Below are 24,630 nucleotides of genomic sequence, written 5' to 3' on the forward strand. Positions count from 1 at the left end.
TCCAGGCCTCTTATGAAACTTAATGTTAGTCTTGTAGCCGGTTATAAAACCTAAAATGTTGCTTGGGTAGTGTCTTTTTTAACCCCTAATTCCCTCATAATTTGAATACAATCCAGAAAAAACTTATTAAGTCTTAAAAATTTTGAACAAAAATAACTTATCTTGCGTGATTCTTTCCAATGATTCTAATGAAGGCTGTTTGAGACACCGCACGCTTTGGAAAATGGAGTTATTGCTGTTTTTACCCTTAATTCCCAATATTTTTCAACTATTTCAGGAAACATGGTTCGGACTTGAACCAAATTGTGATTTGAGACTATTTGAGTCATCTCACGTATTGGAAACAGGAATTATGGCTGTTTTGCTCTCAATTTCTCAACATTAGCAATTAATTCAGAAAATTTAGGGCACAACAGCCACAGCTCCAATTCCCAATCCATGCATCGGCTCAAATAGGCTTCGTTAGGTTCCTCGAAAAAAAAAAATAAAAGATAATGCACCATTTTGTTCAAAACTTTCAAGTCCTAACATGCTTCCTTTTTCTGTACTAATAAAAAATGTATGGAAATTGAGGGTCAAATAGCCATAACTCCATTTTACGGAGCGCGCGGTGGCTTGAGTAGGCTTAATTGGGTTTCTCGAAAAAAAAATCACACAAGATACATCCTCATCGATTCAAAATATTCATGTCCAAACATGCTTTTTCTGACTTATTTGAAAAATGTAAGGGAATTGAAGGTAAAACAGCCGTAGCTCCTGTTTCGAATCCGTGCGGTGGCTCAAGTAGGCTTCGTTGGATTCTCGGAAAAAATCACATATGATACGTTCCCTTTTGATCTAAATTTTCTAGTCAAAACATGTTTTTTTCTGAAAGAATTGAAAAATGTAGGAGAGTTGAGGGTAAAAACAGTCATATTTCAATTTTCCGAAGCGTGCGGTGGCTCAATCAGCCTCTATCGATTCTTTGGAAAAAAAATCACAAAATTTTCAAGTTCGAACATGCTTTTTTCTAAAATAGTTGAAAAATATAGGGGAATGGAGGGTAAAATCTGGCATTACTCCATTTTTCGAAGTGCATGATAAAACATTATCAATATTAAATCATAAACGGTTAAATTTTTCCATTTTTTCGGAATTGTTTCTCCCTACTTTCCGAAAACATTTTCAAGGTCAACCGCATTTTTCTGGTTACTTTTTTCTCTCCTATATCTCCATCATTTTCGTACTCACCCTCCGTTTGAGGTTTTTCCCACAAAACTTCGCTGTCAGTAGTGGTGGAAGTGAATTTTGGGGGAAAAACTCCAGAGTTTGATAATTTGTAGCCGTGTTTGTTTGCATTCTCGACGGCTTCTGCACCATATTGGGTAAAAGCTTAGACTTTTTTTTATTGAGGGACCAAAAATGGAAGACGAAAAAACAACCTTAAGAAAATAAGTGACGAATCGAAAGAAAAAACAACAAAAAAAAACATAACCTTAAATACAAATTATACATTATACAAATGGGATCGGATTTTTTTCTTCCTCTGGGGGACTTTTTCTTCCGTGGGTTTCTTTTTCAAAGGGGAAATCGGTTTGATGGAAGTGTTCGGGGCTATTGGATTGAAAAACAGTTTTGTTGTGGTTTTCTTTTCGCTAGCTCCTGTCATTTCCATCTTGAGCTCTCCTTCAGAGCCCAACGAGGAAAGACGATGAAGTTCCAGACACCAACTTATGTAACTGCCTTTTGGGGACAAGGTTTTCGGGAGAAGGATTTTGGGAGGGAAATTTTCCGGAGCCAGTACTGCTGGAGGAGGAGTTTTTACTTTGACACACGCTTTTCAGCTACTTACCCGTATGAAATATCACCGTACGACATTTTGAAAGATTTTTTCTCTAATACTCTTCTCTCGAGTTCCTTCTTCCTTCTTTATCAATTTAGCAGCTGGTTTTCTTTCGCTGCCAGCGTTTTTTTTTTTGGCGATTTATATTTCCCGCTTCGATTGTGGGAAACTTTCCACTGGGCCAAGTTTTTTTTGCTTTTTGTATGAATGTGTGTTTGTGGAAAAACCGGGGGAAATCTTTTCGATTTTTAACTCTTATAAATTTGACTTAATTTTTTTTTTCTCCCTCCTTCGTTGCTACTCTAAGGGGTTAACCTTGTGGGATGATTGTGTTCAGAGTTTGTGAATGTGTTCAATTTTCTCTAAAGCAGCCGGTACTTTTCGTTTAAGATTTTTCTCCCACGACCGTTTTAAGGACTTGTGATTTTTTTGCTTATTTCACACAATAGTTTTTTTTTCGATTATCCAAAAGTGAGAGGAACTTTCCGTTTTCCAATTGGCCTTCGAGTTTTTCTAGTTTCTAGAGATATTTTTTCGTTCGTTCGATTCCTGTACCTTTTCGGCAAAAGGCTATTAGTATATCCGGTTAAAACCTACTGAGCTTCTACTGAGAGAGTTCGGTTTATGTCAGCTAAAAGGAGGGCAGTTCGTTCGAATTTTACTTGGTCTACGAATTTCTGCACTATTTCTACTTCAGTCTCTGTGTCTTGTTCTGCATAGAGAGATTTCTTTCACATGGGGCTAAATTAGAAAATCAATTTCCCTTCTGGATGCATCGTTCTCGTAGCTACAAATTGTGGAGAGAGAGAAAGAAAGAAAAAAAATACGGTTCCAATCAATAATGATGAGGAGATTTTGTTTCAATTAGTTCAAACAGGGGAAAAGGGGCAAAAACGGGATGGGATTTGTTTAATCGAAACTGAAAATCGAACAAATCTGCTCGTTAGAGAGGGCACTGTTGCACCAGGTTTCTTCATTCGGACTGGAGCAATCATTGAATAGTTTCGATTTCATCTGATCATCAACTTTCTGGAAGTGGATTGTAGAAGTCAAATTTACCTTCGATTTAATGAACCATAAAGAATTGTACAAATTAATAGAATGCAAATGTCTGCTTATTGGAATACAATAATATTTTTAATTTTTCAAAAATGGCCATTCATCGTTCAATCATCAATCATGAACTTTAAACTGATAAAACTTCAAAACATTTTTTTTTAAATATTTTTGTCGGATATACATACCTACACAATTCAAACAATCTGAGCTATAATCAGAACAAAAATCAAATTGAATAAAATGCATTTAATGATAGAGCAAAAAAATCTTATGAAGCAAGAAAATATTGAAATGAAAAATAAGGTATTTGCGTTTTAAGCCGAAACTTTGTTATGTTTGTGAGAGAGGCTGGGAACCCTGGTTTGCGGAGGACGCGGTTTCGTTTACGTTCGGGTTTGAAAATAAATTTCAGTCGAATTTAGCCGGGTTTTAATAATTATTCGATTCGATATCGATTAGTGAAGTGTACGCGATAGTTTATATCATGGAGGTTTCAAGGACTGTTTGGAATATTCGGAGAAATTTCATTTTTCAATTGTGTGTTATTACTATTTTATGCATTACGTGACAAATTTTTTTATTCGGAGCATCGGTGAAGTTTGCAAAATCAAACGAAGGTGGTGCTGGAAAGCTTTTGAGAAAGCTCAGATCAACGCTAGAGTAAGCGTTACAGGCGTTACTGCTTTGGAGAAAGTACAGCATGTGATCACATCCAAAAACACCCGAGTAAAAAGAAAATTCTTTGAACGATTTTCTAGACTGGAGTATTACAAGCTAAGTACAATTTTATAATATTCTTTTATCTTTAATGCTCTTTATTTTTAGTTTTCTGGGTAAGTCTTTGTTTGGAAACTTTTTAACATTTTAATGAACATTAAGTTAGAATATGGTATTCACTCCTCCTCATATAAATATTTTGATAAAGAAACATTCATTTTTATTCAAGTTGTTTATGATCATAACATGAAGACAAAATTGATATGAATAATTTACAACAATTCATTCTTAATTTCGGTTGATGTTTGAGAGGGCACAAGCAAAAACAACCGAACTTATGAAAGTGAAAAATAGATGGAGCTGATGCTGGTTTAATTTGAAAAGCTTTTCGCGTCATCGCTATCGCTAAACTTGCGTGCAATATTGAATGAATGCGAGATAAATGCGTCAAATCCCGGGTTTTAATATGAATCTGTGAACAAACGAATTCATCCTCAACAACTATCACTGGAAGATAAATGTATTCCTATTTCATTTTTTATTGATTTTTTATATATTAGTTTGACTTAATTTACGGCAACCACGTACGCACAAGCAAATTAGATTTTTCATTCCTTACAAGCATATCGTTGGAACTAGAGACAGGAATCATAGCAGCAAGAAATATTTCATTCTAGGAAATATTTCATGGCTAATAATTTGTTTAAAGAAAGCTTGTATACAGGGTCTATTAAGGGGAAAGCTCTAGAATGAACTTTCAAAAATTTCACAGAGGTGGAGCTCTCACATCCGCAATCAGAATTATTGATCAAATTTGTAGTTCTAAATGCTTTTTTTTAAACATACATTAATTTAAACATTTAACACATAAAATTCCGATAATACCGCCGTAGGACAGAACAGTTAATCAATATGTATAATTGTACCATTAACACGTCAATCGTTATTTTTAATTTGTATTTGTTGCGCTAAGATTGCTTATGTTAAATTCCCGGGAAAAAAGATTAATTAATTGTAATAATGAAAGGTAATATTCTCTGACCCCACCCGACTGTGTCATTAGATGGGCAAGGTTACGATGACTATTGAATAAAAGTTTTTGTTGAGATAACAGTTTAAAAAGGTTTTAAATGCCTCATATCTTAGATAGAGCCATGAAATCAACAACAGACACTATAATTTGTGTTATAAATTTATTTAAAATACATAGAAAGTAATTTTCACTCTCTTTAACATCTCTCATAAGAAAAGGTAAATGCACAGTCACGAGTGATTGAACCATACCGCTTCGGATTATAACTTCAAAGGAAAAAATTGCTGTAATCAAACCTTATTTGAACAGATATGTATGTACTGGTTCAGTTAAAAAATAAAATAGGAACTTTAATTTAGAATGAATGAAACGTCATAGAGTTTTTGAATTTTTTGAATCATTTTAAGAAAATAGGTTCTCTACAAGCAAGTTTAGTTGTTAGTCGTATTTATAAATTCTTTAGTAATTCATCAAAAAAAAAAGTTCATTCAATAGAATTTTGACGTTTGACTTCAATTAGTTATCCCTTGAAAATGTTTGATAGAGACAATATTGCATACGTTTGAATATGAGTCAGTAGCTGATCAATAATAAAAAAAATCTCATTTTATATTGTTTTCAAATTCAATAATAATGGAACTTTAAAGACCAGGGAATCAAGCGAACAATAAACTCTTGCCATGATTTTTTAACCATCTTTCATTTTTAAAATTTTTAACCGTATATGTTACTTTTACAGAAAAATTATATTGCGTGACAAACATTCGAATTGGTTAAAAAGTAGTTGATAAACGAACTATACTATTCTCATATAATAAAGCAATCGGTGATAAAGAAGATATTCAAACACTTTTATGGAATATTGTTAATACTATTCTAAATACACGATTTCTAAAATGTATGAGGCAAAGGAGAATAATGAATAAAAGAATTTACAAAATGGCCATAAACGCGAAATACTGTTTGAAAAAATTGTGCCTGAGCACTATTAAATTATACTTTCAATTAAAGTCATTTTCTATCTTTAACAATAAATGCCCTTTTGAAAATTCTTTGTTTAAACAGGGATAACAGTTAGGAAAAAGAGCTAAATAGTTTGTCTAGGATGAAATGAAGATGATAATAATTTTTAATGAATACTTTACTCGATATATTTTTATCGGATGCCTCATAGTATAGGAGTTTCCTTAGGAAATGTTTAGGAGCATAGGAGGTGTAGGAAACCATGATCGCACCAGTTACCAAAATGGATCCTGATCTTCACCTTTCACTTACTAACATAACCCCCTCCTTGGATACTTGAATATGGATTCGCAGACGTACAGACGGTTTCCATAGTCGGTGATACTAACTTATTTCTGATTCTGAATATTTCAAAATTATTTTTGGAGTATGCAGGAGCAAGAGGTTGCTAGTTGAACCTAAAGAGTACCATACTAACATTCCTTCCTTTTTCCCCATTGACTACTAGGACGTGGCCGGCGCCGTTATTAATCATTTTAAAAAACGAAGAGCATCAGTTTTGTACAATGAGAATGACTGCTAATCCCAAGCGTCATTTTTTTGGACTTTGTGCAAAATTGATGGCCTCGATTAATCACGGAGTAGCAACCATTGGCGATGTGGAACTTGTTCTGCTTAGCCACGCCAGCGATTATGGAATTCGAAATGTATAGATTGAAAATAAATGTAAAATCACTAGAAACATCACTAGATTGAATATATAAAATCTGTTTTTGAGGCATTTCGAAATCAATAATTTAAGGTGGATATGAGTAGTCAATCAAGCTAAGCTAAGCTAAGCCGAAACTTTGTTATGTTTGTTATTCAGAAAATTTGGTTCAAGTTTAAATTGGAGAATGAAAGATCTCAAAATAGCACACACCTACATTTATTGAAAATTATGAATCAAATGACAACTTTCAGCATGATGAGAAAATTAATTGCTTAACAAGAGTCACAACATCATAAAGTTTTTTTAATAGAATGTTTGTAAATTGCAATACTTCAGATCATTTAAAACTTTAAGTTATTAACTAGAAAATAAAATTTAAAAAGATCTAGTTCTAGTAAAATTCCTCGTTTTTTCCCAAAGGAAACACATTTGACTAGTCCATAACAATAAAAATCCCCATATTGGTGTCATTAGGTTGACAAATTACTTTCTAGGATGAAGATTTTTGGCAATACGTATGGAGAATCAGCATAATTTCACTCATCATTTTTCAAAATGTGCCTCTTATTATTAAGCTTTTTCACATTTCGAAATTTATAGTTTAAACAACGAGGAAAAAAAATTGTAGAAGTTTGTAACGCGATACGAGTTTTATGTGGTGAGATATTCGCAATAGAATGTGTGATTTTTTTACATTTCGATTATGTTTCGTGTATGGTGTAAAGGTGCATTACACTAGATTATAAAATTTAAAAAAAAAATTAACGATTATAGATGAGATTTATACGTTAAAAAAATTGTTATTTCCTATTGACTTTACAAAAATAAATTTTAAAATTTTGGTTATTCTATCTTAAAGGAGATTTACTTAACATAATAAAAACCCGATTCAATACACTTGACAGGGGATTACAGTTTTTCTTCCAGATAAGGGTACAAATAATTTATTGGATACATATAACATAGAATAATAATCAATTCTGAATCATCAAAATATGATTCAAGAATTTAGAACGTAGTAAATAAAAAAAAATAGTTTAAAAATAAAGTATCAAAATATTTTATAGGATGGTATATGATATTTAAAAATAATCATAATTTTCATATAAATTATATGGCATAGGGATGAATAAACCTATTTGGTTTAAAATCCCTGAGAAAAAAGAATCAAAAATTATAAATATAAAAATATAAAATATAAATTATATGGTTTAAAACAAATTGGCGGTCTTGTAATATCTGGAACATCGTGTATATGATTCCGTTTTAATTTTTCTTTGATAAATAATAGTTTTTATGTTTCCTTTTTGAAGTCACAGCATGTGGTAACCACAGACAAGCCCAACATAAAACTAAAGAATGCAATATAAAAAAAAACTAATAAACTATCTTTTTTGAAAAATTCAACGTATGCTTTGAGTTACCACTGGCGAGGTGGAGGAAAAGATGAAAAAGGAACAACAATTGCATGGAATGAAAAATGAAAAAAAAAATTAAATAAATGCCTCTATTTAAAAAATAAAAGAACATCAACATTGACAAGGTTTAGTAAAATGACAAAAATGACCATATTGACAAAATTCTACTTAATAATAAAATTTATAACATTTAAAAAATAGAAAATGACAAAATTGACAAACTGTCATTATTGATCAAAATTGAAGAAAATGATTCAATTCAATTTGAATTCACTTTCAAAATTTTATAAATATGATATGAAAATAAAATAGAAAGTATTCACGTGAGATAGTAATGAAGACAAAACATAGATTAATTTAGAAATGTAAGCTTAAAATGTATCTGTTTATAAAATTCAATTAAAAAAATTGATAATATTGACAAAACTGCCAAAATTTTACGAAATAAACAAAATTGAGAAAAAAGAACAAATTTGTCATTTTTCTGATATTTGTCGTAAATTTATTCAATGATCATAACTTTGAACAATTTCATTCATTTCGATATTTTTTTTTCAATTTATGTCATTTTTGTTAAAAATTTTAGATTTCTCATTTTTGCAAAATTTGCCAAGCTTATGAATTTAGTCATTTTTGTCAATTTTGTCATCTTTGACGCTTTTTTTATCGTTTTTATCGTTTTTGTCTGTATTGTCAAATTTGGTAGATTTGTAGGAATTAGTTTAATTTGTGATTCTTTATTATGTTTCTCACATTTGTGAACTGTGTCGTTTTTGAAAACTGTTGCTTTTTTTGTCGTGAATTTTTTCAATTATTTTAAATTTGTCAATTTTGTTTTTCAATTTTTGTCAATTGTCAATTGTCGTTTTTGTCAAATTTGAGTTTTTTGTCGATTAAATCAAAGCAAGTTTATTTTCACATTATCGTTAGAAATTTTTTTCATTCTTTTATAATTTATCGATTAAGTTAGCTTTGTCAATTTTGCCAATTTTGCTAATGTTATCGATTTTGTCGATTTTTCAAATGTTTTGTCATTTACATAATTTTTATCATGTTCATCATTTTCGTCATTATTGTAATTTTTGACATATGTGGCATTGTTGTCATAAATAATTATTGTTGTAGTTATTAGATTTTTTTTTCATTACAGTTTTAGGCCAACCATAAATGTTTTATCTTTAAATTTACTTTTTTTTACTCGAGCCTACTGTTGTCGTTGAACGAGATAGATCAAGAGGAAGGTATAACATTGCGATAAACCTCAATTGACTTACCCGTGTAAAATGAAGGTAAAAAATAATTATGAACTTTCAAACGATATGTATGAGATTTCGAACAAAATTACGATTTATGGAAAATCCAATACTTTTATTTGTCCGAATAAGTTATCAGTAATTATTTGAAATAAATTATGTGGCAATTATTCAAATTTAGGATCAAAAGTTTTCAGTGTTCGGATTATGTGGCAGCATATTGGAATTCTGAAAAACTTTTTTTTTCGAATGCAGTTTTATTCATTTGCGTTAGACAATTATTGCAACCGGTCAATTTATTTTGCCTTATTTTACTGCCGTTCTAAGCAAGATTGTCCCATGTGGAAAAACGTGCAAACGAGAAAAACGCGATTGAAATATCAGCTATATTTCCAATTTTTCTCTCAAACTAAAAATTCACCGACAGTTTTTTCGTAGTGAACAGTTCAAGTTAATCATTTTACAATGTTTTCTGCCAAAAAATTACATTTCCTACAAAAAAAAAACAGCAAATTAGAGCCAAAAATGTTTCGTGTGACACTTTTGCGTAGAATCAGAACGCATGCCGATGCTAGTTCTACGAAAAACTGTCACACGGCTAAAATTTTTCTATCATTTTTAAAGCTTACGTAGTTTATTTTTTCCCAAAAACTCATGCTAAACCGTAATTTGATAAATATGTTCCTCTTTGTTTATGAAAATGTATAGTTGAGTATGGATCCTGTAAGTAGTGCCTACCGAAAAGTGTTTAGTGAAAATTTCTCTGAAAAAAACAATCAGGGCTTCTCGCTCCTCCTCTGCCCTCTATTTTAGTGTTATTTTCAGTGAATAACATTAAATTCAACAGTTTGAAATCATCTTATGACAATTTTTTGATAAAATTTGCATTTTTCATAGAATTTTCTCTAGTGTGACATTCTTACGTAGAACTATCAACATAGAGACAACCACCTTGATGAAAATTTCGAATAGGTTCAGAACAAAGTATACTTGTTTGTGTTTTTATTCGAAAGTTAACACTTTTGCTGCCGCCCGTGGCGTAGAGAACAGCCTTCAAGTCTTCTAAGCCAGGGGGTGTGAGATCGAACCCCGGTCACGGCAAACATAGTACACTTTCGGTGGGTTGGTGGCTTTAGCATTTGTAAGATGCTAGCCATCATATCCTCGAAAGATATACGCTTAGAGTTAAGAAAAAGAGGAATCTCTTCGAGGAAACATCATGTTTCATTGAGATCCTGTATGTGTTTGTGTTCGTTTCTAAAAAAAAAGAGACATGGGACATTCTTGCTTTGAACGGCAGTTTAGAGCTCACAAAAATTAATAATGTTTCAGTTTAAAGTAACTTGAGAAAAACCCTATGAAAAATCCACGTTAAAAATATGTTATTTCGCTGCATAGCTGCTGAATACATTGGAAAAAGCTCTAACCGTTATTTTTTTTCGCAGAATGGAAATTTTTGAATAGCTAATATTTTAAAAAAAATTACATACACTTCGGTGGAATTCTCATAACAAGGGGAAGAAAGACCGAAATTCGCTAAATCGTTTTTTTACTGTTCGGCAAGATCTCAGAAATTTTCGAAATTATTCATAATCGTTAAAATTAAGTCTTCCGATGATAAATTAGCGTCACGAACTCAGTTGTGAAGGCGCTCAACTTAAGTCTTCTTTGTTGATTGCAGCAGATTCAAAAGTAAACACCGAACCGATTACACCAGCTAGATTATTCAATGCCAGTCTGTTAACTTTGTTTTTTTTGTAAATTCTTTATTTGAAACGGCTCATACCTTTAGGCTTTAAGATATCTTTGTTGTAATTATTAATTTTGAACTGAGTATGTATACATTGAAAACTGTTGTTCTTGTCTTGATTTTACCATTCTCACGAATCTCTATTCAAAGAATCACGAAGAAACGTCTGTCACTCACAAGAATGGGTCCATGACTGACTTTGTTTTGTTTTTGTTTTGCCTAGAGTTGCCAGAATAACAAATGTTGGCATAGAGTTTTTTTTGTGAGTTTTTTTTGTATTGAGTGTTGCCGAATACAACAATTTTTTTTTTATTTTTTATTGAAATTGATTTATTTTCTGCATATCCTTCATCTCATCTCTACATTCCTTCTCACCTCTATTATAATTGAATCTTTTTTCGCATCGACTATTGTTTTTTTTAATTTTTTTTTACCAAATATCTTTAAATTCAATTCTTTATTCCAAATCTATATCCTCCATCCTAATTTTTTTTTTTAATTTCTTCATATCCTTCATCTCATCTCTACATTCCTTCTCAACTCTATTCTTTATAGAATCTTTTATTTACTGATTTTTTTTTCGAATGCAAAATTTTTTTTTCAACTGTCTTTTATCTGAACTCTTCATTCCATTTTCAGTAAATTCTTTTTAATATTAAAATTTCAATTATTTTCTGCTTATTTTTCATCCAATCCAAAAATATTCTTCGCAATATGGGTTTTCCCTGTCACTCTGTCTTTGTTAACCAGAGCCGGAACAATCCGAAAACTTGGCTTCCTAAGTCAATTCTATCGTTTTCCATCGGAAAGTCATATCAAAACAAAGAATCAGCAGCCTTAAAAATCTGCACTTTCTTATCCAGTTCTGTTTTTTTTTTTGTTCACCAGAAGTCCAAAACGAAACACAGCAGCAGCCTTAAAAATCTGCGCTTCCAAAGTCATTCCGTCATTTTTCACCAAGGTTGCGGAAATCACAGAAAAAATAACAGAATTTCACAAAATTTTGAGCAAATTTTCATCAAATTCATAAAATTCAGGTTTAGATTAAGTATGATAAGTTTGGTTATGTTTATTGATTTTTCCCAACTAAAATGTGAAAAAGACCCAATTTATCATGAATTTTTAATGAAATTAAAGGAAATAGCATCACAGAAAACCAGCACTGAATTTTGGTGTAAAATCACAAAGAATGTTTTTTCTCAAAAACACAGATTTTTTTTGGCAACCTTGCTTTCCAGTGGAAGCCAAATCGAAACAAACAATCAGCAGCAGCAGCATTGAAATCTTTACACCCTTAGCCAATTCCGTCTTTTTTCACGAGGACCACACCATAACAAACAATCAAGGGGAGGAGCGGGCTATATGCGCCTATTAAGCAGAACGCTGATTTATTCAAATATCACATCGAATATGTGCACAAAAACTATATACACGTTTGCAGGCATCTGTTTTCTATACATTGGAGTAATTTTTATGTTTAAATTTTCTTCTGTTTCCAAGATAACGATTTTATTATAAGTGTTGTCTAAAATGCCGAACCTCAAACCGTGCGGGCTAAATGCGCCTATTTATGTTTTGAACAAAATTTCTGTTTTTTGAGCAATATTTCCGAATAATTTCATTGAAACTGCTAGAAAGTAATAATTTCCGTACGACAAAGCTGAACTTTTATAAAAATCTATGTATATTATAATTTTATGGAATAAAACAAAAGTTAGGGTTGCCATACTATGGAGGCAGTTCATTCATGAGAAAAACTTTATCAAATCTGATTTTAGATCTTCAATTCTCTCTTAAGATGTTATTCAGAGCTTAGATTTGAAGGTTCAATGAAAGAAATCATTTATTTATTCTATCTAACCTGTTATTTTAGGATGGAGGCATTTTGCAAAACTGATGGGGGCATACAAAACACTCTATTATTCCACTAAATAATCATCATTAAACCTCCACAAAAGCTGAAATATGTTTTATTTCTTAAGTTTATTTGAGTAAGAAACAAAAACCAACCTAGTTTTTGTTTTAGGCTTCTTTACGTATAATTTTTAAAAGTCGAAATATTACATCAAAATGTATCAAAACCTTGTTTGATTTTTTAAATTTTTTTGAGTTTGTAAATTCATAAAATTTTTGCTTGCCTTATGTTTTAAGCGTATCACCCTCAAAATGCATTGGTCAGATAAGCTTTCTAGTCAGCCATTTCATCAAACAGCCGTAGGCCGTAACCCGATAGGCCCATTTAGGAAACCTTTCCCCAACCTTAAAATATGCGGTTCCAAAGCCATCTCGTCTTTTTCCACCGGAAGGCCATATCAAACCAAACAATCAGTAGAAACAGCCTTAAAATTGTTTCTTTTTCCAAATCCGGCCTAATCATAAAAAAACAATCAGCAGCAGCCTTAGAAATCTGCGCTTTCTAAGTCAATTCGTCTTTTTCAGGGGCCGAATCAGACACAATTTTGTTCGTAGTAGGAACATTTAAAATCTGTGCTCCTTTTGCCAATCAAAAACAAATCTTCAAAGCAGCAGCCTTGACAATCTGCGCTCTCAGTCCTTATTCTACCATCAACGCCATTGTCGTTATTTTACGATACTTACAAATCTCAAATTCAGAGATTCACTTAGAAAAATGTGTACCTTTGCACTGGTCGGTAGATTGATGAGAGAAATTTCACGTTCAAACGACGATTCATCAAAATAATATTCAGCCTTGTATGTTAGTTAAAGACGAAACACAGGTGCTGTTACTGCCTTAAATTATACAACAACGGTAAGCAGCTTCTTGGCTTGCATGCAATTTGTTTCGAAAAACACCATTCGAGTATCATCTGAACCAAGGATTACCATCGGTTGAATGGGTTTAAATATACATGCCAGGTCTCCTGATTTATCAGGATTTTTATTATTTTTTAAAAACTCTTGAATAGTCCTTTTTTTTAGAGTTGTTCCTTAAAATGTCCTTAATTGTCCTGATTTTCAAAAAAAAACACATCTGAATTATAATCGAATTGGTAGGAAATCTTTTAGAACTTTGAACAAATCAGTATTAAAATAATAAAACCCATTAAAGCGATAGTGATCTTCGGTTCAGATGATATTTTGATGGTGCTTTTTGATGTGAACTGCATGTCAGTCAAGATTCTGCTCACTTCTGTTGCATAAACTAAAGCGTTTACAGCATCTGTATTTCACCTTTTTGCAATCTAAGCTAAGCTGCTTATTAATTCCACTAATCAAGAGGTGTCCTGAAAAGTTCTGATTTTATTTTTCCCGGTGTCCTGATTTTCGAAAAAAAAATCACTTGGCACCCCTGACGTTTGGTATGAAGAGGGAAAGCGGTGGTCAAAAGATGAGAGATAAGGATCGATTTTTGAAATGGGCACAATAAAAGTTAGGATTTTTGAGACTGGTTGAAATGGTTGAATTCGCCGTTATCAAAAGTAATACATAGATGATTATGTTTTGATTTTTTACGATGCCAAGCAGTGCCAAATGGTCTGGTTTTTCGGAAAATCATCATTGTTTTCTGAAGCTATTATATTTTAATGAATTTTGGTTTCAGAAAATCTTTTTCGTTTCCATATAGTTTTCGAAAAATTCCGATAAATTTCGATTCAACTTTGAAAGAGTATGCTAAAAACTGTAGATTACGTACAGGGGTCCAAATCGGACAATTTGTAATGGATTTTCTTATTTTAGATAATTTTGTCATTATTGTCGTAATTGTTAATCAAGATCAACTTTCGTCAATTTATGTAATTTTTTTTTTTAAGCCATCTTTATTATTTTTGCCATATCAACATATTTACCAATTTTGTCACATCTGTCGAAATTATCAAATAGGTTTCGGACATTTTTGTAGTAATTTTTATAAATTTTAAATTTTTGAAATTTATCAATTTTATTATTTTTGTAAGTTTTGTTATTCTGTGATTTTACACATTTTGTTTTTTTCATTTTTGTCAATTTTGTCAATTTGACCATTTTATTCAATTCTTGTTTCAGTGAGTTTGCTTATTCGAACGAAATTTTTTTCGTTCGCAGAAGTTTCCGAGCTTTTGTCGTTTTTTCTTACTCAGAGCAATTTTTGCTTGCGAATATAGCTTTGGCACTATTCGGCACTAAAACGCAAATTCGCTAATCGCTAATTAGTCCGATAAATTTTTATTAGCGGTTCAATTTGGCAGCTAAATTTTGATTGAGTTAGCGAATTCAAAAGTTCCGTTGTTGTTTGGTCCCGATAGTTGAATATCGCTTATTCCCATATATGTGTATAAATTTCACGAATTATTACTGAAAGCGGTAGATATAGGTACTTTTTATCGTTTATCACGGTAAGGTGACATTGGATATCATTCTGACTCCAATATGCGCTCCAGTCAAAATTTGTCATTTCGAATGGTCTCAGTGGAGGAGTGCATAATGTTGTCAAAGAAACAAAAACTGTTGTTAATTTTCGCAAAAACCTTTCCTTTTAATTCTACAATACATTTTTAACACAGGTTTTCAAATTTTACAAAATTTAATTTTTTTCTGCATTTCCTTCATCACATCTCTACATTCTTTCTCACCTCTACTCTTAACAGAAACTTTTATTTACAGACCTTCATCTCCATTCCACAACTCTACATTACAAACAATCAGCAGAAGCTAGCTTAAAATCTGCGCTTCCTTAGCCAATCCGCCTTTTTCCACAGGAAGGCCAAATCAAAACAATCGATCAGCAGCCTCGAAACTCTGCGCTTCCGAACCAATCTACATCTTTTTCCACTGGAAAGTCGAATCAAAACAAACAGCAGCAGTCCTAAAGTTCTGCGCTTCCTAAGCCATTTCTTTTTTTTTCACCGTGAGGCCCAATCAAAACAAACGATCAGCAGTGACAACTTTAAAATTTTCATTTCCTATTCAAATCCGTAATTTTCCACCGGAATGCCAAACCAAATCAATCAGCAGAAGCTGCTTTAAAAATCTGCGCTTCCCAAGCTAATCTGTCTTTTTTCCTCCTGGAGGCCGAATCAAAACAAACATTCAGCAGCAGCAGCCTTGGAAATCTGCGCTTTTTTCTTCTTTTTTAATTCTGCAGCCTAGTAAAGCTAAAACGCCGGACACAAAGGGTACAAAAAGGAGGCAATTCACACTTATACACACAAATCCACAGACATCGTCAGAACTGATTCGATAGGTACCTAGAAAAGTATATCTGAGACCCATATTAATTGATCTCCCAAATCGAACTTTACCTTTCTGTAAGAAAGGCAAAGCATATATTATATCTTCCTTCAGTGTATGAGTCATTGTTGAATAGAGGATGGACATTAAAATATTCCAACCACAATGCATCACCAATTTGACTTACGAACTCGTTGAATGACATTGCTTCCCGAGTCATTACAAGAGTCACAGAGAACAGACGTACAAGCTAGCCCACACAACTTGTGTAAAAATCTCAACACCCTTTTTGAACCAATTTTTGTTTTTTGGCTGGGCCACCAGATGTCTCCAAAGACACCAAAGAGAACTGTCAAAACAAAGCTAAGAAAAAATAACTAAGTTTCAGTCAGTTTTCTATAGGTCGTATGAGCTGTTTAGAAGAAGATCGATGTCGAAGTTTCGTAATACGTTCATCATGTTGCATGAAAAAATAAATCATAAAAGTTATTATCTTTTTCCTTCAAATTTGTTAGAAATACAAAGTTTAAAACAGCTGGATGCTAAAGTGATATGTGAACTGCTGGGTGAGACTGATCGTCAAGAATGTTCTTGTATTTGACATAGGATGGACATAGGTGATGCACTTTCTAACATAAGTTACTGTTCAAGAAGTGCGAAAACTTATACCAAAGGTGTTAGTTATCTTAACTGTCATAGTAGTGCAAAAATAAAGAAAGTGCAATTTCGCCCAGTTAAAAGTAACTCTGATTTAATTTATTTAGAAATAAATTTAGGCCGTCCATTTCACTGGAACATTGGATTGATTTTTTGTGAGTTCATATACGATTACGCCTTTTCGAAAACTGGGCACTTTAAAGTTGATTTGTTACTTTTGAACGACGCAATAGATGGCACTGTTTGTAGTCAATTTCTAACGTATTTTGTTGATGATAGCATTTGAAATTTTACACACTTTTTGGACGATTTTTTGTTCGAGCTTGTACGTCTGTTCTCTGTGCTAGAGTAGAGAGTCGTTTAATTACAACAGTCCAGTTTCCACTGCAGATACTCATCAAAAATGTATTAACTTCGTTGCTGCTAAACGTGTTGGATAGCAGTTTATGCTGCAGTACTCAAGCATTCAAAAAGTCTGTCACATTGTACCTGGGTTTTTCATTCTTAAGGCTGAATTTTCATGAGCAACTGTTCTGCCGACTGCATTATCATGTGATTAGTAATGGGAAAAATGCATAATGGTCGTACGTGAATGATGAATATTCAAGTTTAATGGCCGTTTAGTTTCTTTAACTGGTAGTTCAACAGCTATACTGTTCTTTTCAGACAATTTTTCATCTAAACTACTCCATTTTCGATGTTCTTCGATAATTTTCAATTCAGTCAGTGAACCAAAAAATTTGATCTTTCCAAAAACTTTCAAAATCCCACTTAGCTTTCCAATTTAGTTTATCGTCCTCGTTCTTCTCAATTCAATTGCAGGAGCTACAAATTCAAATTTTCCAATCGGTTCCATGAATGTATAATAATGTTTCCAATTGTTATTCATAAGTTTTTCGTTTTCACTTGTGCCGGTTCTCAGTTTGGTCTATGAACTCACACGAGATGGGAACGATCCCAATTTGAAAAATCCGGTAAACTTCTCACGGTGATCATAAAAATGTGTTTCTGAATTTTCGTCACCGGCAAAGTGAGAGGAGCTTCCTTAAGCGAAAAAAAATGCCTGGTAATCGGCGCTTATGCTCTCGAGTTCATTTGACTTTGATATTGGAATTAATAAAGGAGAAAATTTTATTGTTTTTCTGATCAATTTCGGAATAAATGTTTCCAAAAAACTTATTTTCACTCGTTAAAGAGTTCAATGTGTCCAAAACCAGAAAAAAATTCTATGGCAGAAGTTCTCCGAACGTCTGTTAAAGATCTAAATAGATCCAACTTTGCAGTCTTCTCGAATCCGGCTCGAAGGACCAAAGCATAGGCCCGTTTTTTTTTCTCGTTTCATCACTTTCATCACTTCGGATCATCTCATCAAACTTTGATTGTTGACACACCACGCCTTCACACGTTTAACAAACGGCAAATGGTTCAGAATTTTTCCTGGACAGGCACGTACCTTCATCCGGGGCCAGGCTCTTGGGTCCCTGGCCAAACATTATTCCACCAGAGTGGCAACGTGGCACATGCAATGCATATGGAAGTGACCTGGTCTTCGTCTTTCGATTTGGGAGGACACAACCGAGAGGGAAAAAAATCCAGCTCTCTTTCGGCGTCGGTGCCTTTGAAGCATTGTTTCGTTCATATTTCCCGGAGTTTTTCCTGTGAACTTTGCGCAAACAAGGGAAAGAAAAACTTTTTTTTTCGCTTTCTAGTTACTACTTGGGATATTTTTTCGTCCTCTTAGAAAGGCTTTGCCTTCATTCTCATAAAATGGGTCCACCGGGTGCTTTTTTGTGATTCGGCGTTGTTTCGTTGTTCGTTTTCAGAGCACGGAGCATAGTTGGGAAAAATGAAGGTAAAAAAAACTACCCCGGCTCGATTCTTTAGAAAGACGGTGCCTCTTTTGGCGCTCGTTTTTGTGAATGACAAAAAAAAGAATGACCACTCCAATGGAGCCAATAACAATGGGCAAAAAAGTTGCACCAATGCCCGAACAGAAGTTGGAGTGTTTGGAGACGATTCTGGGAAATCCTGGACGGAAAATGATGATGTGAAACAGAGTCGGCTCTTGGTTCTGACCTCCGATGTTCATTTTTAAGTTCTAAACTTTTAGTTTAAAATTTGGAGTCTATGATCGGAATTTGAAAGCTGAATGTTAATTTTTATTTTTTTTATTTGACTCTTCAATTTTATATCTCGAACTAAATTCTTTTTAAAGTCCGGAATGTAAATTTTAAATTAAAAATTTTAATCTATCCTTCTTACTCCTCAATGCATCCCTCCATTCACAAATGTTCATTTGACTGTTGAAAACCAGAATGTAACTTGTAATACTTTTGTCTTTCATTGTTTTGGCACAACAGCACGGACGCTGGAAAAGAGTAAAATCCTTTTAACGTCGTTGTCGGCTAGTCCTTGTCTTCGATTCCATTTCCGATGCTTTGGACTTTCCGAGTGAGACTTCAAAAGTCATTAAATGTAAGCAAAAAACACATGGTTCAAACTTGATGAAATGGGCTAACAACAACTACGCCTACGATGAATCGGATCGAAAAGGTCCAGAAAACCATTTGTCGGCGTTATGGGATAGCAGGTAGCTTTTGGCTGTCTGTATCGCGATTTGGAGGCGCAACGTTCAAGTTTGAGATTGGCCAAATGTGGCGAAAAATGGTTATTGTTGGCTGCTTTTTCCTGCTTTCAAAGATCGTTTCATTTGATGTTCGAATCGATTATGGCTTTTTGATGAAATTGTATAGGTTAAATGAAGATGATAAAAATAAAACAAATGCAAACAGTATTGTTGTAATGAATTTGCGAGAGAAAATCGGTTTATAACCATCTAAGACCAAATCAACCATCAAAGCACAGAAGAAAAAAAACAAATAAAACGAGTTAAATAATGGTTGATTCAAAGTTAAATTTGAATATTGCCAGTCTTTTTGGATGATGGCTTTGAGCAATCATCGAAAACAGTTGTAGTGGATAGTTTTTCAATAGCAATCTGTCTACAGAATTCCGAATGCCAAGTCGCGAATAACAAGACAAAATGGATAAAGATCAGCTTCCGGACACGATTCTCTTCCTGATCTGCAATCTGATCATACTAGCAATCCCTGGAAGTTCTCTTAAACTTGATGCTGATACCAATATTGATTCTGTATCTCAGGCATGTTAAACTGGGAGTTCGCGAGCCACATGCCACTTAATAAACAATCAAAAAAAATCACCACAAGTTTTTATGTAAAAGAAAACTGCGAAATAACTTAAAAGTATATGTTAAATCATTGAAATTTTGTATGCGGCTCGCATACCTCAATTAGTTTGACATGCTTGCTGTATCTCGTGTTCAATAATACTGAAAATAGAATTAATCCTGAATATGTTCTAGATCCTGATTTCTATCCTTATTCTAATTTTAGTTTTAATCCTAATTCTGATCCGAAAAGTATTCATAATCTTAATTCTGATCCTGATCTTGATCTCTATCCCGTATTCTGATCCGGATCTGGAACCAGATCCTTGATTATGCAGCTTATACAGATCCTATTTTGAAACTAATCAGGATCCAGCACCACTGACCTGGGTCCTAAACCCATATTTTGAGCCAGATATTGATTCTTGGTTTGATCCTGATCGTGAATTCTCATACTGAGAAATTACTTGGATCTAAATCCAGTAAGCATGGCATCGATTCTGATTCTGGATTCAAGACACAGATTCTTAACTTCGCAGATACTCCTGATCTTAATCCTGATCCTTAGCTTGAATTCTAATCCTGACTTTTCAAAATCCTATATTTTCATCTAAAATTTAGACAATGAATCAGAATAGTTTCCAAAATCACTCGTGTGAACTATATGATTTTTAGGACGAACATCCATCATCTTCCATAGTTATTCTTAAAATTTTCGTTTCTGAAAATTCCGTTAGCGGAAAATTTTCTTTAAAGAATTTATAAATTAGCACCAAAACCATTAGCAGTTTTGGTTCCACAGAAGAAACAAAAATGAGGTTGATTTTTCAGTACAAAATATTAAATTTTTCCCTTACAAACCAGAAAGCTCTAATTTACTCATGTAAACATAGCTTAAAAATTCTGCAAAAAATCATGGATGAGTTTTTAACAAAATAGAAACTTTTGAGACCCCAGGGTTTGAGAAATCCGAAAATTTTCCCAAATCGCCTCAGTCTAATACACATACAGGGTCACAATAAAGTTCCCGTACATTTTAAAAATGCTTCAAAACTGCAACCCTGCTTAAAAAATTAATCATATCGAATCAACTGGATAACAAGCAACATTCTATGGAACGGTAGCAACAACATCAAATGAATAAAACATCAAGACTGGCTTGAAACGACCTCAATACATTACTTCAGTCAGTTGCGAATGCCTCCAACAATTCTCGCTGGCACTTTTAAGGTTAATGTCAATCTAAACCCTAGCAATGCAATTTTTAAGATCATCTCCGCTACAGGGCTAGAAGCGAGTCATGAGGCAGAAAATTAGAGGAAAATAGTTTCTTTCAAATGAAATTAGGACAAAATAAGTGGCCACATTAAGTCAAAAATATCAGCAATAGGAACTAAAATTATTTCAATCAATAGATTGAATGAGCAATTTGTCAATTTGAAAAAAAAGCTTTTTATAAAGATTTATGAGCTTCTGTCAGCAAAAAAAATTAGTTTATCACATGAAACTACAAAGCAAACTAAGTTAACTTTGGGTCTTTTTTTATATTTTTAAGGACCTGAGGTCTGAAAAATATTTATAATCTTTTTAATTCAAAACTCATTGTGAGTAAATCTTACACGGTGTCTCTTGGAGAAAACTTTTATTTTCGAAAATGAGCATCGCTCATTTTAAAATTATACGAAAATGGGACTTCTTCCTTTTAATTTAGCCTAAATTTTTAATAATCCATCGGGAGGTCAAGAACGATTTATTTTTTTTAAGATTAACCATTTCAAAGGTATTTTTCTCAAAGACCAAATTATACTTATCACTGAGAAAACGCTCGTTTTACCTTTAGAGTTAATCCAACTCAATATGTCAATAACATGATTTAATAGGAAATTTCCCTGGCAACAACTTTGAACAAAACATCAAAGTGAAACAAACTGAGAGAAAAGGTATGGAATGTCACAAGCAGAGAGATTAATATTTCATTTGAAAATCTAATAAAACTTGTCATCACTGATTGTACCAAGACCAAAGATAATATTCTATCAACATAATTATTAGAGATGTACCGAATAGTGGTATTCGGCGAACGGCCGAATACCGAATATTGACCTTTTCAACTATTCGGCCAAACGAATATTCGGCCGAGTATTCTGTTGAGTTTTCAAAAGAAATGCTTTTATTTCTATTTCTATTTTTAATACAAATCATCTATTTCCGCCATCTTGATGCCCCTCACGTTTTTAAATCGATTATTCCCAACCAGATGTATCAGATCTTTTTTAAGTAGAGGTCTCTTTGTTTTTCAAAATGTTCATTAGCTAAAAGGACATCAGATGACTTTATCAGAGGACGTTTATCATAAAAGAGATTGTGTTTCAGATAAACTTGGGACCAAAAATGTCAAAACAGGTACCAAGCTATTTGAAATTGCTTTTGTCAATGTCTAATTTAAGCTAGATATCATTGAAATAGTTGCCAAAAAGAATGATGATCTCTAACCTTAACCATACAATACTTCCACACGGCCGGGTCTGAACGATTTTTTGAAAAACTTTTAAAAAGAAGGGAAAGTCTGAACAGAAACTAGGCATTATTCTCAAACATACAAGAGAAAAAAGAAATAAAATTTCTTGAATTTTAAAATTTTCATCGAATTACAACAGCATTGTTCAAATTATATTTAAAGAATAAATTCAATTTAAAAAATCGTTTTGTAACACAAAATTTAAAAAATTTCAAACATACATTTGATTTTTTTTATTTGATTAGGCCAAAAATCAGAATAAACCCGGGTAAAATCCGGAAAATTTAAAAAAATATATATGACCATCCCGGTCAGACTTAACTTTTCTCGAATTCTTTATTTGGTTTATGAGTAATCCAGGATAAAGCATAAAGCTATGAACAGTGAAAAATATACGGAAACATCTAAAATAATTTACTAAAACCATAAGTCTTTGATGATTTTGAAGCTTCTTCAACATTACTTTTGGATGTTTCATAAACTATCCAACATCAGTTAAAAAAATTGACAAGTTTGTTCTTGTTTAAATTAAAAAAAAAATATTATTCGGCCTATTCGGCCTATTTGACCGAATACCTAGCCCAACTATTCGGTGAGCGGAATATCCGGCTTAACGGTTTTTTGGCGGTATTCGGCGCCGAATATTTGGCCGATCGAATATTCGGTACATCTCTAATAATTATTGATTGTAGAGTGTAAAAATATTCAGGTTTATTTACATAAAAAAAAATCAATCTTTATCATAAATTTGGATAAGGATTAAGAGCATAAATCAGGATAACCTAAATGAAGAGCTTTTTTTAGGGTTTTATTATGAGAAAAATGTCTTCCGCTTTTCTTGAAAATTGAATTATTTTAATTTTAAGCTAAGATAGTGTGAGAACTCCATTAAAAATTATTTGGGACCTGGAAACAAATAGGACTTTCTTTTTACTTTTCAGGCCAAATTTTATATCATCCATCTGTATCATTTTATGAAATATCTTTGTTAAAAATTTTTAATCCTTTTTGATGATTTCTGATGGTGTTCCTACTTTTCACTGTTAATCGATTGTTTAACCTTAGACACGGGTACCATATGGATGGTAAAGTGTCATATAACAAAAATAAATTTCATCCTTTTGTTCCTGTTTCATTGCATAAATTAGCGTTTATAAAAATGTGGTCGAATTTGAGTTTTCAAGCGAAATTTTAAGGTTGTTTTCATTTTTGTCAAAGTACACGAACTGAACCTTATGTTTTCATTGTTTTTTTTTTCGATAAAAAGAAAAAAATAAAATATAATAAAATTTCAACATCTACTTTGTTTTCAATAATTTTTAATGGTTGATTTATTATTTTTATCTTCATAAACTTTAAGTTGCCAGATCATAAGTTATCAGATTTTTTGTGCATTTTTTATTTCGTATTCTTAAAGTTTTGCATTTGTTCAAATAGACTAATTTTTTTGCCTATTTTCTATTTTTTTCAAGATAAAATTAAAAAAAAAAATACGGATTATTATCTGGTAAATGCTTGAAACAATTTTTCGACATTTATTCGCCTGGATAATGCATATATTCAATATATTATATTGCTCAAAGTATGAAATAAGTGAAACTTATGCAACCTATTTTTCTATGCCCTGAACAAATTTGAAATTGAAAAATACAATGTATTTTGCACAACATCTAAAAATCAGCATAATAAAGATCGAAAATTTGAAAAAAAAAAAGTAAACAACAGATGATATCAATCCCATCTTCTACAGTTTGGCTTTCGTTCTTTCAATTGTTCAAATTTCCGAAAAATTTATCAAATTATTGTTTAAAATACTTTAAACGTTATTAATCCACCCTTCGGGATTTTTAGAATAAAAGGAGTGACAAAAAAGAATTTGTTATTTGTTTCGGAATAATAAAACCCCATAAATACTCATAACTTTAGAAAATACTGATCAAATTTATGTAAAAGATTGATTTTTCTATGAGAATGAACCATCCGGAACATTTATACCTTCTACAATCAATAACTAAGTTGGAAGAATATTATTTCTGGAATTGGTACAATTAGTGATGAGAATTTTTGTTAAATTTTTCAAATGAAGTAATAATCTCTCTGTTTGTGACATTCCAACTCTTTTCTCTGAATTTTTATCGTTTTGATGTTTTCTACAAAATTCTAGCCAGGGAAATTTCCTATCAAATCATGTTATTAATATATTGAGTAGAGTCAACGTTTAAGGTAAGACAAGCGTTTTCACCGTGATTAGTATGATTTTGTCTTTGAAAAAAAAAAAAAAGGATTGAAAAGGTTAAACAATCTTCATAAAAATAGATCGTTCTAGACCCTTCAATGGATTATTTAAAATTTAAGCTCAAATGAGAGTA

General features: G+C 32.3%; 1 protein-coding gene across 16 annotated transcripts in view; it reads right to left on the reverse strand.

The window, feature by feature from the left end:
• The window catches only part of LOC129757026 (glucose transporter type 1), an 875,183-nt gene that overhangs the window by 261,436 nt on the left and 589,117 nt on the right, over window positions 1-24,630 (reverse strand). Inside the window, exon 1 of one of the 16 annotated variants that reach the window (XM_055754120.1) lies at window positions 1,832-2,568. The exons of the other annotated variants lie outside the window; for them this stretch is intronic. Within the exon in view, the coding sequence (XP_055610095.1) occupies window positions 1,832-1,857 (26 nt within the window). The 5' untranslated portion in view covers window positions 1,858-2,568. Of the gene's footprint in view, window positions 1-1,831; window positions 2,569-24,630 lie in introns of those variants that run through there. 16 annotated transcript variants of the gene reach the window in all.

The sequence above is a fragment of the Uranotaenia lowii genome, chromosome 3 (assembly GCF_029784155.1).
Source record: "Uranotaenia lowii strain MFRU-FL chromosome 3, ASM2978415v1, whole genome shotgun sequence".
Classification (NCBI taxonomy): Eukaryota; Metazoa; Arthropoda; class Insecta; order Diptera; family Culicidae; genus Uranotaenia; species Uranotaenia lowii.